The 13823-nt window shown below is 43.2% G+C and overlaps 1 protein-coding gene and 1 long non-coding RNA gene across 9 annotated transcripts in view; one reads left to right on the top strand and one right to left on the bottom strand.

The window, feature by feature from the left end:
• LOC132206060 (uncharacterized) overlaps window positions 1–9850 on the bottom strand; it is a 41677-nt gene extending 31827 nt beyond the window's left edge. Inside the window, exon 1 of the long non-coding RNA XR_009442790.1 lies at window positions 9271–9850. This is a non-coding gene — a long non-coding RNA (uncharacterized LOC132206060). The remainder of the gene's footprint in view (window positions 1–9270) is intronic.
• LOC125466013 (E3 SUMO-protein ligase PIAS4-like) overlaps window positions 1–13823 on the top strand; it is a 118223-nt gene that overhangs the window by 51062 nt on the left and 53338 nt on the right. For all 8 annotated transcript variants that reach the window (XR_009442789.1, XM_048560096.2, XM_048560095.2 and 5 more), the window contains one exon: window positions 12215–12587. Coding sequence is in view for 7 of the 8 variants with exons in the window: in XM_048560096.2 (XP_048416053.1) it covers window positions 12215–12587 (373 nt within the window). In the remaining variant the exon portion in view is untranslated. The remainder of the gene's footprint in view (window positions 1–12214; window positions 12588–13823) is intronic.

Below are 13823 nucleotides of genomic sequence, written 5' to 3'. Positions count from 1 at the left end.
TGGCCATACGAAGGTATGTAATCTTCATTGCTACCTTTGATACTGATGTAGGTTCTGTCAGAGAAGACGGTCAAAGAATGGTTCTCAATTTTTGAGGTTAACAGTAGGTTAAGAAAAACACCACAGGTGCCAGGTGCACAAGGTAAATCAATGTAGTCACCTACTTTTGGTGTTAGTAACTAATAAGAAAAGTCTTTCTTGTATCAAGAGAAAGGTGAAATTAAATAATTGCTCATTTTGGCTCTTTTGTGTTTGTGACCCAATAGCTGTGATACAAATTTAAGCTGAGAACTGCTGCTTCTCTCAGACTTACAATTTTAAACATTATGTACAGCTATTGCTGTTTTGCAGAAAGTTGAACTTATTCAAACTGGATACCAGTGGTACATTTTACTGCTGCAAAAAGTAATGATCTTGAACCACAAAGATAAATGTTCAGGCTTCCAGCCATGAACTCTCCTCCATTCCTTCTTAATGGAGTCAGTTGTAATAGATAGTAAGGGATTGATCGCTCATTATCTCCCCCTACATTGTTCAGAGTAGCAAAAGTAATTCAGTTTCCATTTTAAAGGAATGCAGTCTGCCCTTATTTTTGTATTTCTGTCACATATATTTATTGACGTAGGGTCAAAGACAAAATGAGTGGATCAGCAATAATTCAGTCCCCATTTTATATTATGCATTCTATCCTTGTTTTAATATTTTCAATATAATTTTTTCTACACCTGGCCATATAAATTTGTCCTTTCCTGCAATAACATACTCCCAGAATGGTGGTTTAAAAAAATTGGGTGTGTCCAATCTACTGCCCGAGTTCCGCAAATGTTGCCTATTTATTCTGTATTAAGTTACGTATTTATTATTTATTAATTAACTATAATTTAAATTTTAAAAATAATGTAGAGAGAGGTAAAAAAGGTTTTACTTAATGATATCTTTTATTAGGAGATAAATGTTAATCAAGAAAACAGCAATTGATGTCAGCAATTCCGATGTTTGGGGCTTCAAGCTCCATTTCTACTTACATGGCACACAAAGCACAGAAATGTGAACACCGCCTAGGATTGTTTAACATTTACTTTGTCAGCATATATTAAGTAATTATTTACAATGATAGTTTTTCCTAATTATGATCATTCATCTTGTAACCTATTCTTGAGAGTTTGCTTTGAATCACCAATTTCTTTTTTTAAATTAACTCTTTCAAGTTAAGCCATTCATGATAGAAGTCCAAAAACAAAATATTGCAGGGCTTTCCATAATAATACTCAGGATGTTACTTCTTAAAAATTGGAAAGATTAGTTCAATGGTCATTTTCCTTATGAATCCACATTGTTACCAGGCTTCATTATGATCATCAATTCCATTACTTTACAGAAATAAGAATAGCATGAAGTAATAGTGGGTATGTTAACAAGTTATTTTAGTAATTAACAAATTAAATGAATGTTTTTCATTCAGCACAGCAAATAGAAAATGAATATTTTAAAATCACATTAGCAACTTATAGTTAGGCCAACAAATTAATTCATCAGAATTAAAATGATATTTTCTCACTTCAGTAGATGAGTCAAAGAGCACTAGAATAAAATTGCAGATAAAGTATTACATTGCAACAGTGCAATCATCTCAAAGTAAAAGGAGCAAAAGAGTGATGCAAGCCTAAAATCTGTGCTGCAGATTGTGACTATTTTCTTTACCATAGGATTAATTACTTGCTTCTTGACATTTAGTTATTTATTTCGCACAGACTCACATTTGTACTTTACAGGGGAATAGGAAAATAGAAGAAAACTTACTTCAACACAGAAAATTACACATGGAAGGAAACAAATAGGGTGTGATCAAACTTGGTGAGTTGAAATTGCAGTGAGGGATTGTCAAGTGTACAAATCCAGGATTTAATTACTTATTTAAACTTATCAAATCTGTTAAAATTTTCTAGTCCTGACAGCAGTCTCAGAGTCCCTTTGTACCTCTCATGTGATTACAATCTTAATTGTAACGTGACCAGAACTATATGGCCAAACCAATATTTTATACAGTTCTACCATCTGTACTGTGCATTTTTCTAAAGATATGTACTCTGCATGCTTCTTAACAACCTAGTCAACCTATCCCATCTTCAAATATTTGAATACAATCACCCCAATATTTCACCCTTTTTCTGCATTTCTCCACATCTTTTACGTATTCCTTTGCCTTGTTTATCCTCCCCAAATGCCTTACCGTACACTTCTCCAGATTGAATTCCATTTGCCACTTACACCGCACCCTCCCCCCACCACCACCTTTCCATCCCGTCCTGCATCTGACTAAGCCATTGTTTTAATTCTTTATTAATTGCAGGCAAGCCCAGCATTTCTGCCCACACCTAATTTCCCTTAACTGCTGCAATACATATGGTGCAAATATATGCAGTGCTGTTAAGAAGGGATTACCATGGTCACTCACCAACATTACCTCCAAGTTGCACGAAGTCGCTGCTGTGAATAGACCTCAAAGATCCAGGTTTAAAATAAGAAAGAAAAAGCTTTCACCCAGTTACAGTGAAAGAACGATAATGTCAGGATATGTGGGTGTTTTTGCATGTAGATGCTGCCACTGATCTTTTTGGTGATACAGGCTATGAGTTTGGAAGGTGCTGTCAAAGAAGGATTGGCGGGTTACTAAAGTGTTATAGATGGTACATCTTGCAGTCAATGTGGACTTTTAATGAGGGAGCAAATATTGAAGGTGGTGGATGGGATGCCATCAGCAGGCAGTTTTGTTTTTGACTTTATAAAAGCATCAAGTGTTTTTCATGCTGCACACAGTCAGGCAAGTTTTGTTTTATTGATTCAAGGGCATTGCTAGATGGCCAGCATTTATTGCTCATCCACCTTTTCAAAGCAACTAGGGTGTTGAGCTGCCATCCTGAACTGCTGCAGTCCACTTGCTGTGGGTTGACCCACAATGCCCTTAGGGAGGGAATTCCAGAATTTTGACTCAGTGGCAGTAGGCGAACGGCGAACTATTTCTAAGTCAGAACTATGAGTGGCTTGGAGGGAAGCTTGCAGGTGGTGGTGTTCTCATGCATCTGTTGCCCTTGTCCTTCTAGATGGAAGTAGTCGTGGGTTTGGAAGGTGATGTCTTAAGGATCTTTGGGGAGTTTCTGCAATGTATCTGGTAGATGGTATACACTGCTGCTACTGAGCGTTAAAGTTGGACGGGATGGATGCTTGTGGATGTGGTGCCAATCAAGTGGGTTGTTTGGTGTGGATGGTGTCAAGCTTCTTGACTGGTGTTGGAGCTGCATCCATCTAGGCAAGTGGGGAGCATTCCATCACACTCCTGACCTTTTCCTTGTAGATGGTAGATGGACGCTGGGGAATCAGGAAGTGACTTACTCAACCCAATACTTCTAGAATCTGACCTGCTCTTGTAACCACTGAGTTTATATAGGGAGTTTCTAGTCAATGGTAACCCTGACAGTGGGGGATTCAGCAGTGGTAACACCACTGAATGTCGAGGGGTAATGGATAGATTGTCTCTTATTGTAGATGGTCATTGTCTAGCATTTGAGTGGTATGGATATCACTTGCCATTTGTTAATCCAAATCTGGATGTTGTCCAGATTTTGTTGCATTCGAGAATGGACTGCTTCAATATTGGAGGTACAAAAACAAAGTTGCTGGAAAAGCTCAGCTGATCTGGCAGCAGCTGTGAAGAAAAAGATCAGGGTTAACATTTTGGGTCTGGTAATCCTTCCTCAGAACTCAATATCTGGGGTGTTGCAAACGGTGTTGAACACTGTACAATTATTGCTGCACATCCCCATTTTTGACTTTTGACAAGGGGAGGTCATTGATGAAGCAAGTGAAGATGATTGGGCATTCTACACTACCCTGAGGAACTCCTGCAGAGATGTCCTGGATTTGAGGTGACTGACCTCCAATAACCACAAACATCTTCCTACCTGCCAGGTATTTTCAGCATATTTTCAGCATGGATTCGTCAAGGGCAGGTTGTGTCTCACAGACCTCATTGAGTTTTTTGAGAAGGTGACCAAGCATGTGGATGAGGGAAGGGCAGTTGACGTTGTGTACATTGTGTACATGGACTTCAGTAAAGCCTTTGATAAGGTTCCACATGGTAGGCTATTGGAGAAAATACAGAGGCATGGGATTGTGGGAGATTTAGCAGTTTGGATTAGAAACAGGCTTTCTGTAAGAAGGCAACGAGTGGTGGTCAATGGAAAATATTCAGCCTGGAGTCTGGTTACTAGTGGTGTGCCTCAAGGATCTGTTTTGGGACCATTGCTGTTTGTCATTTTTATAAATGACTTGGACACAGCCATTGGTGGATGGGTTAGTAAGTTTGCAGATGACACCAAAGTCGGTGGAGTGGTGGACAGTGTGGAACAATGTTGCAGGTTACAGGAGACTTGGATAAACTCCAGAATTGGGCCAAAAGGTGGCAAATGGAGTTTAATACGGATCAATGTGAGGTGATTCACTTTGGGAGGAATAATAGGAAGGCAGAATACCGGGTCAATGGAAAGATTCTTGGTAGTGTGGATGTGCAGAGGGATCTTGGTGTCCATGTACATAGATCCCTGAAAGTTGCCACCCAGGTTGATAGTGCTGTTAAGAAGGCTTACGGTGTGTTAGGTTTTATTGGTAGAGGGATTGAGTTCCAGAGCCATGATGTCATGCTGCAACTGTACAAAACACTTGCGCGGCCTCATTTGGAATATTGCATGCAGTTCTGGTCACCCCATTACAGGAAGGATGTGGAAGCATTGGAAAAGTTGCAGAGGAGATTTTCCAGGATGTTGCCTGGTCTGGAGCACAGGCCCTATGAAGAAAGGCTGAGGGACTTGGGTCTGTTCTCAGTGGAGAGAAGAAGGCTAAGAGGGGATTTAATAGAGACATACAAGATGATCAGAGGATTAGATAGGGTGGACAGTGAGAGTCTTTTTCCGAGGATGATGACTTCAGCTTGTACAAGGGGGCATAGCTACAAATTGAGGGGGTGATAGATTTAAGACAGATGTCAGAGGCAGGTTCTTTACTCAGAGAGTGGTAAGGGCGTGGAACGCCTTGCTTGCCAATGTATTTAACTCAGCCACATTAGGGGCCTTTAAACTGTCCTTGGATAAGCATACGGATGATGATGGGATAGCATAGGGGAATGGGCTTAGGTTAGTTCACAGGTCGGCACAACATCGAGGGCCGAAGGGCCTGTTCTGCACTGTATTGTTCTATGTTCTATTTTCTATATTGTTGAAGCACGACCTCATCACCTCAGGGTACCTCCCACCCACAGCCTCCAACCTCATTGTTCCCCAACCCCGCATGGCCCGTTTCTATCTCCTTCCCAAAATCCACAAACCTGCCTGCCCTGGTCGACCCATCGTCTCAGCCTGCTCCTGCCCCACCGAACTCATCTCCACCTATCTGGACTCCATTTTCTCCCCTTTGGTCCAGGAACTCCCCACCTACGTCTGTGACACCACCCACGCCCTCCACCTCCTCCAGGACTTACAATTCCCTGGCCCCCAACAATATTCACCATGGATGTCCAGTCCCTGTACACCTGCATTCCGCATGGAGATGGCCTCAAGGCCCTCCGCTTCTTTCTGTCCCGCAGGCCCGACCAGTCCCCCTCCACCGACACTCTCATCCGCCTAGCTGAACTCGTCCTCACACTCAACAACTTCTCTTTTGACTCCTCCCACTTCCTACAGACTAAGGGGGTGGCCATGGGCACCCGCATGGGCCCCAGCTATGCCTGCCTCTTTGTAGGTTACGTGGAACAGTCCCTCTTCCGCACCTACACAGGCCCCAAACCCCACCTCTTCCTCCGGTACATTGATGACTGTATCGGCGCCGCCTCTTGCTCCCCAGAGGAGCTCGAACAGTTCATCCACTTCACCAACACCTTCCACCCCAACCTTCAGTTCACCTGGGCCATCTCCAGCACATCCCTCACCTTCCTGGGCCTCTCAGTCTCCATCTCAGGCAACCAGCTTGTAACTGATGTCCATTTCAAGCCCACCGACTCCCACAGCTACCTAGAATACACCTCCTACCACCCACCCTCCTGCAAAAATTCCATCCCCTATTCCCAATTCCTCCGCCTCCGCCCCCACGATAAGACATTCCACTCCCGCACATCCCAGATGTCCAAGTTCTTTAAGGACTGCAACTTTCCCCCCACAGTGATCGAGAACGCCCTTGACCGCGTCTCCCGTATTTCCCGCAACACATCCCTCACACCCCGCCCTCGCCACAACCACCCTAAGAGGATCCCCCTCGTTCTCACACACCACCCTACCAACCTCCGGATACAACGCATCATCCTACGACACTTCCGCCATTTACAATCCGACCCCACCACCCAAGACATTTTTCCATCCCCTCCCCTGTCTGCTTTCCGGAGAGACCACTCTCTCCGTGACTCCCTTGTTCGCTCCACACTGCCCTCCAACCCCACCACACCCGGCACCTTCCCCTGCAACCGCAGGAAATGCTACACTTGCCCCCACACCTCCTCCCTCACCCCTATCCCAGGCCCCAAGATGACATTCCACATTAAGCAGAGGTTCACCTGCACATCTGCCAATGTGGTATACTGCATCCACTGTACCCGGTGTGGCTTCCTCTACATTGGGGAAACCAAGCGGAGGCTTGGGGACCGCTTTGCAGAACACCTCCGCTCAGTTCGCAACAAACAACTGCACCTCCCAGTCGCAAACCATTTCCACTCCCCCTCCCATTCTCTAGATGACATGTCCATCATGGGCCTCCTGCACTGCCACAATGATGCCACCCAAAGGTTGCAGGAACAGCAACTCATATTCCGCCTGGGAACCCTGCAGCCATATGGTATCAATGTGGACTTCACCAGTTTCAAAATCTCCCCTTCCCCTACTGCATCCTTAAACCAGCCCAGTTCGTCCCCTCCCCCCACTGCACCACACAACCAGCCCAGCTCTTCCCCTCCACCCACTGCATTCTAAAACCAGTCCAACCTGTCTCTGCCTCCCTAACCGGTTCTTCCTCTCACCCATACATTCCTCCCACCCCAAGCCACACCCCCATCTACCTACTAACCTCATCCCACCTCCTTGACCTGTCCGTCTTCCCTGGACTGACCTATCCCCTCCCTACCTCCCCACCTATCTTCTTTACTCTCCATCTTCGGTCCGCCTCCCCCTCTCTCCCTATTTATTCCAGTTTCCTCTCCCCATCCCCCTCTCTGACGAAGGGTCTAGGCCCAAAACGTCAGCTTTTGTGCTCCTGAGATGCTGCTTGGCCTGCTGTGTTCATCCAGCCTCACCTTTTATTATCTCAGTATCTGAAGTCATGAGTTCAATGTTCAGTACCAATCATTAACAAACACCTCCATTTCTGACCTTGTGAAGAAGGGGAAGTCATTGATGGAACACCTCGAGATAGTCAATCTTGAGATACTACCCCAGTCACTCCTTTTGTTTTGGGACCGAAGAGACTGACGTCCAACAATCACAATCTTATTAATTTCCGATGAGTATGACTCTAGAATTTGAGGAGTTTTCTCTTGTTTTCTTGGTATATGGAGATTGCTGACTGGGCCAGCATTTATTGCCCATCCCCAATTGTGCTAGACAAGGTGATTGTGAGCTGCCTTCTTGAACAACAACCATCCCTGTGGAGCTATTTGGAAGGTGTTTCAGAAAATTTGACCTAGTGACAGTGTAGGAACAACTGTATAGTTTCACTTAGGATGGTGTGTAGCTTGGAAGGGAAATCACAGGTGGTGGTCTTCCAATTCATCAGCTGCCATTATGTCTGTAAATGGTAGAGGTTGCAGGTTTGGAAGTTGTTGGTGGGGGTGCCTTGATGAATTACTGCATTGTATCTTGTAGATAGTAGCTGCAGCCACTGTTCATCAGTAGTTAAGGAAATGAATGTTAAAGGCAGAGGACGGGGTGCCCCTCAAGTTGGCTGCTTTGGCCAAGATGGTGTCAAGCTTTTTGGTTGATGGAGTTGTACACATCCAAGCAAGTGGAGAATATTCCATCACAATCTTAACTCGTGCCTTGATCCTCAATGGCTTTTCAGTCAGACACAGCCTTGACATCAAAGTCCCACCTCTTGAACTCAGACCACTTCCCCATATTTAGACCAGGGCTGTAATAAGCTCTGTGGCTGAACTACCCTGATGAAACCAAACTGACATTACGATTATTACTGAATAAGACTAGCTTCACAGCACTGACAATGACACTTTCCATCACAGGATATTGATGTTCCTACAATTTGCAACTTGCTTTTTCATGGTCCTTAAACCACTGATATATGTACAGAAAGAATGGATCCATTGTTGAGCTACTGGAAACAGATTTGCAGTCATAAAATAAAGAACTAAAAATCTGAATAAAAACAAGGTGCTGGAAAAAGTCAGCATTTCTGGCAGCTTCTACAGACAGAAAAACTGCCAATGATTCAAGAATTTGATGAAGGGTCTCTGTGCTTGAATCATTAACTGTTTTTCTTTCTACAGAGTTGTTCCAGCAATTTCTGTTTTTGTTGCAGTTGTAATACATTGGTTGACAATTTCCTTTAGGCCTATCACTAAGCTACTTTGATTGAACTTCCCATTTTTCCTTGGATCTTACATCCTCCCACTTCTAAATCATTGAATTCCTACAGTGTGGAGAAGCAGGCTATTCAGCCCACATCAACTCACCCCTTCCAATATCCCTGTAACCCTCCATCTTCCATAGCTAACACACCTAGCCTGAACATCCCTAGAGACTATGAGCAATTTAGTATGACCAATCCATCTAACCTACGCACCTTTGCACTGTGGGAGGAAACCAGAGAAAACCAACATAGACATGTGGAGAATGTGTAAATGCCACATAATTGCACAAGGGAGAATTGAACCTGGGTCCCTAGCACTATGAGGCAATGATGCTCACCAATGAGCCATCATTTATTGACAGACTGCCTTGAGGAACTTTCCAAATGGCAGTCTGTCAACATCCAGAGACTATACCAAACTCACTACCGTCTTCAGCATGTTGCCTCTTGACAAAACAAAAAGTCAATTCAGTTTAACTATTCTTTTAAAACATAAGGATGCCTATTAGATACAAAGATAACATGACAAGTATGTTTAAGAAAAATATATTTTACACTTTAGAATATTCCAGACACCCCATTTAAAAACAGAGCAACTATTCAAAAGCAGAGCAATTATTCAAAACTATTTTGGTAAATATTCAAGGTTCTTACTCAGATTTTCGAAGCTGCGTCAAGCCAGACGACCAGGAAGAGCAGTTAGGATCAAGTGTCACTGGACCCGAAACTTTAACTTTGTTTTTTTGCCACATATGCTGCGAGACCTGCTGACTTTTCTTAGCGATATGTTTCTGTTTAGGATCAGGGTGACGGGAATTCTGAGACGGGAGGAAAATTCATCCAAAACTCCTCATCATCATCACAGTGAGAAATAGGAGTATGTGGAAAAATGCATTTAAATTAGAAAGTAAATTTTGCCTGCTCGCATCTTGTGAGCCTACATGCTATGATTTATCTGCTGTGAGACGAGACAGCATACAATCGAAAGTGATTTATTGAGACAATCCGCCAATCAGGGATTAATAGGGGAAAAATCAATTGAGCCGGAAAGGTCGGGAACGAACAAGGCTTCTTGTGTTAATTTCAGTCATAGATGTAAACATTATGAGTGTCTTGTAACAGTAACCTGCCATGAGGGAAAGTGCATGCTGGCATAGGGTCGGTCACCGTCTTATTCGGGTTTTTAAACAACCGCGACCGTTGGGACTCCCGTCTTCGCCGCTCGCTCATACCCCCTCCCCCATCCGATAAAGACCCGCTCTGTGATTGGCTGTTTGGCTTCAGGGTGGAGTGATTCTGCGCGGGGAGAGCGGGACGCGGTGAGGAGACAGGGGGCAAAAACAAAACATGGCGGAACAAAGCGCGGCTAAGGTAACCGGTTTAGTGTGGTGACTGAGAAAGCGGGTCTTGCGGGAGAGTCAGTGGACCGATCTGGACGCTGGCAAGGTTTTTCAGTGAATCCCAGTCTTATTTTCAAATGATTGTACCACCGAAGGGCCGATAGGGGTGACGGGCCGGCTCACCCCTTACCTGCTGACTGAGCATGCTCAGGCCCGGGGGTGGCTTTGCTTAAATTTCCCGCCAAAGGCTGGGGGAGGAAAACGGCACATTTCATCCTCAGGGTCAGAATGACCTCTGTAATTAAAACGTCAGATTGTACTACGATAGTCACATACCGAAAATAATTCTTGAACAATCTTTGAGGATGAGCTGAAAATATCCAGCTACACACTTTGTCATCTAAAAGCCAAGCAGTTTAAAGGCGAGGATAAAGAAGCTGAAAGGGAAAACAATAAGACCTAGAGAGAAATACTGCAGAAACCTTAAGTAGCATGAGTGTAAGTTGAAATTGTTGGCGAGTAAAATTCCAGAACACTGGTTTTAATAAATACATAAAGAATAAAATAATAACTAAAAAGGGTAGATCTGTTGGGTATTGCTATTACCTCAAGAAGGGAATGTCTGTTAATGAATAACTTGTTCTGCTCTCACAAAAAGAGGGACGATGCAGACGTTCGAGTCAAGAGAATTGTGAAATATTAAGTGAAAATGACAACTTAAGGGAAACAGATTGAAATCAAGTGTTGGGGGGGGTGCAGTTTAACATCTTTGAAAGTGGATAAATCTCTGGCATTGGCTACAATGTATGTGGCTGCTAGGCGAAGATATAGTGGTGCCCTAGCTTATTCTTCAACCCTCCCAATCTATAAGTGTGGTGTCAAGGTGGAGGACAGCAACAGATTGATTACAGGAAGCTAACAAAGTGTGGAGCTGGATGAACACAGCAGGCCAAGCAGCATCTCAGGAGCACAAAAGCTGACGTTTTGGGTTTAGACCCTTTGTGCTCCTGAGATGCTGCTTGGCCTGCTGTGTTCATCTAGCTCCACACTTCGTTATCTTGGATTCTCCAGCATCTGCAGTTCCCATTATCACTGATTACAGGAAGCTTATTGGGGAGGTGAAATGGCACAAAATCATCAAGCTTAATTTGGAAAGACATTGATTTGTTAGTGGGTGATACTCTGACAAAATGGTTGAATATTTTGAAGCAGTATCAATGACTATGAAATGGATTACCTTCATTGACAGAAGTCCTTCTGTGTAGAATCAGGCGATTCAGCCCATCGTGTCCACTAAGGCCCTTCAAAGAACATCCCACTCCTCTCCAATCTCTGTAAATTTGCATTTCCAATGCCTGACCCACCTAATCTATACATCCCGAGACCCTGGGTAATTTAGCATGGCCAGTCCACCTAAAATGAACATCTTTGGACTATGGAAATAAACCAGAGCAAACCCACACAGATACGGAGAGAATGTGTGAACTCCATGCAGATGGTCACCTGAGGGTGGAATCAAATCCAGGTCTCTGGGTCCCGTGAGGCAGAAGCTGCTATAAACGGAGCCGCTGTGCTGCACCTCGTAGTCTACGTGAATTTCAGCAAGTCTTTGAGTGAGTCTTTGAGAAATGAGTACTTTGCAGTGTAAGTTTATATTCTTCAAGATGACTGGGCAGGTAGATATAGAGTCACATCGATGTTTAGTGATTCTTGCCTTTGTAGTGGATGTCTCAGCTAACACAAGCAAGAAGGTCATGCTGAACCTATGTATTTGAGAAAAAAATTGATTACATCGCAACTGGAAGGTTTAAAAGGGATGTGAGAATTTTTTTTAATCAGGAAGATGGTGGGGATCTGACATTCACTGCCTTGAAGAGTGGTGGAAGCATTAAACACTTAATGTTTAAAATGTGCTTTGAAATCCCATTTGGAAATATTGTATCCTACAAGGGTATGGATCAAGCATTACAAAGTGATATCAGGTTAGATGGCTCCTTGTTGGCACAAAGGTGTTGGCTTGCTTCCTGTGCAGTAAATTTGTATGATTTCTGCTGTAGCCCCAACTGTGCAGCAGTCCCTCGGTGATTTACTGTAATGTCAATCTGTGTCATTTAAAGTACTGAGTGATATTTGATTTAGTATATTTTTTCCCCAGGGCTTAATTTGTGTAAACTGTGAAATTCAATGGTTGAAATGCCTCAATTAATTGTATTAATGGTCTTTGTTTATTTCCTCCCCTCCCCCATGCCTCCAAAAAGAATATGATCCTGGGATTTAGGGTCTCTGAGCTTCAGGTACTCTTGGGGTTTGCAGGACGCAACAAAAGTGGGCTGAAACATGAATTGGTCTCCCGTGCATTACAGTTGGTAAGGAACAACTGTTCCTCGGAGATACTAAAGAAGATCCAAGACTTGCATGCTCATCGCTACAGTACAAGGTCCTCAAACGCACAGTGTCAGCAACTTCCGCCTGCTCCAACATTTCCTCTGCATTCTTCAGAGGCAGCTTTGAATGCCAGAACGTCTGTTCCAATTTGTCACACTGGAAAAGCTGATACAAAATCTAAAGTGAGATTAACAAAATTGCCTTTCTACGAAATACTAGATGATCTGATGAAACCTACAGATCTAGGTAGGATTAATACCTTTATTAGTTTATGAATGGTGCAAAAGCACCACTTCCCTTTGCTTGGGTTACATGGGAAATGAAGTGTGATTGACATTATTCAAAGTTAATTTTCTTTTTACGTGAATGATATATGCTTTGTCATGTTCAATTCAAATCCTCTTAATTTTTCAAGTTGTTTCTCTGTGAATTCATAGAAACAATGATTTAAGTTCTCCTTGCATTATAATAGTTGTGTGATTATACGTTGTTTTTTTCCTCCTTTCTGAATACAGTGGCTATTGTCAAAATTCCGCAATCACGAGACTGTGAGAGTAGAGAGAGTTGTAAATTAGGTGACCAGTCAGCCCATAAATAGTTATTCCCAAATAGGGGTCACTTCAAGTGGTAGACTTCAATAAACACCCTGCTGTTCTTCCCTTCACCCCTATTCAATCAGTTATTTGCAGACTATTGCCTCCTGGCCTGTACTTTATCTGTCCAGTTTTGATTCTCTGTGTCATTTGAAGACTTAATATGCACTTGAAGATATGATCGTTTTTATAGACTTTTACAATATGCTGAAATATTAACTCCTTGTTGTCATATTGATTTTCAAATAGAATCATGAAGCTATCAGGAGCAAAGCTTTCTAAGTTTAGGAAGGTCATGTCTTCAATTAATTCATGAGAAAGGAGCATGTCCTGATTTTCCGTTGGTTTACTTTATCTTCCTCTGATCAGGAACAAAACTTTGTTTCAGGACTAAGTTTTCAATTTTCAGTGTCTACATTCGACGGAGCAATTAAATCTTTGACTCCCAGTGACTACTGGTTTCTAATAGTTCCACTTAATGCGCTATGATCCTGTAACCACCTGAATGCCATGATGTTGGACTTCTTTTTATTTATTCGTTTGTTGGATGTGAGTACTGGCTAGTGAGCATTTATTACCCATCCTAGTTGTCCTTGAGAAAGTGGTGGTGAGCTGCCTTCTTAAACTGCTGCAGTTCACCTGCTATGGATTGACCCACAGTGCCGTGAGGGAGGGAATTCCAGGATTTTGACCCAGCAACAGTGAAGAAATGGTAAAATATTTCCAAGTCAGGATAGTGAGTGGCTTGGACGGGAACTTGATGGTTGTGGTGTTCCCATATATTTGCTACACTTGTCCTTGATGGAAGTGGCTGTGGGTTTGGAACGTGCTGTCTGAGGATCTTTGGTGAATTTCTGCAGTGCAACTTGTATGCCCGTACACACTACTG

Source organism: Stegostoma tigrinum, chromosome 30, assembly GCF_030684315.1.
Source record: "Stegostoma tigrinum isolate sSteTig4 chromosome 30, sSteTig4.hap1, whole genome shotgun sequence".
NCBI classification, from domain to species: domain Eukaryota; kingdom Metazoa; phylum Chordata; class Chondrichthyes; order Orectolobiformes; family Stegostomatidae; genus Stegostoma; species Stegostoma tigrinum.
Note: the sequence above shows the minus strand (reverse complement) of the source record. Positions and strands in the feature narration are given on the sequence as shown.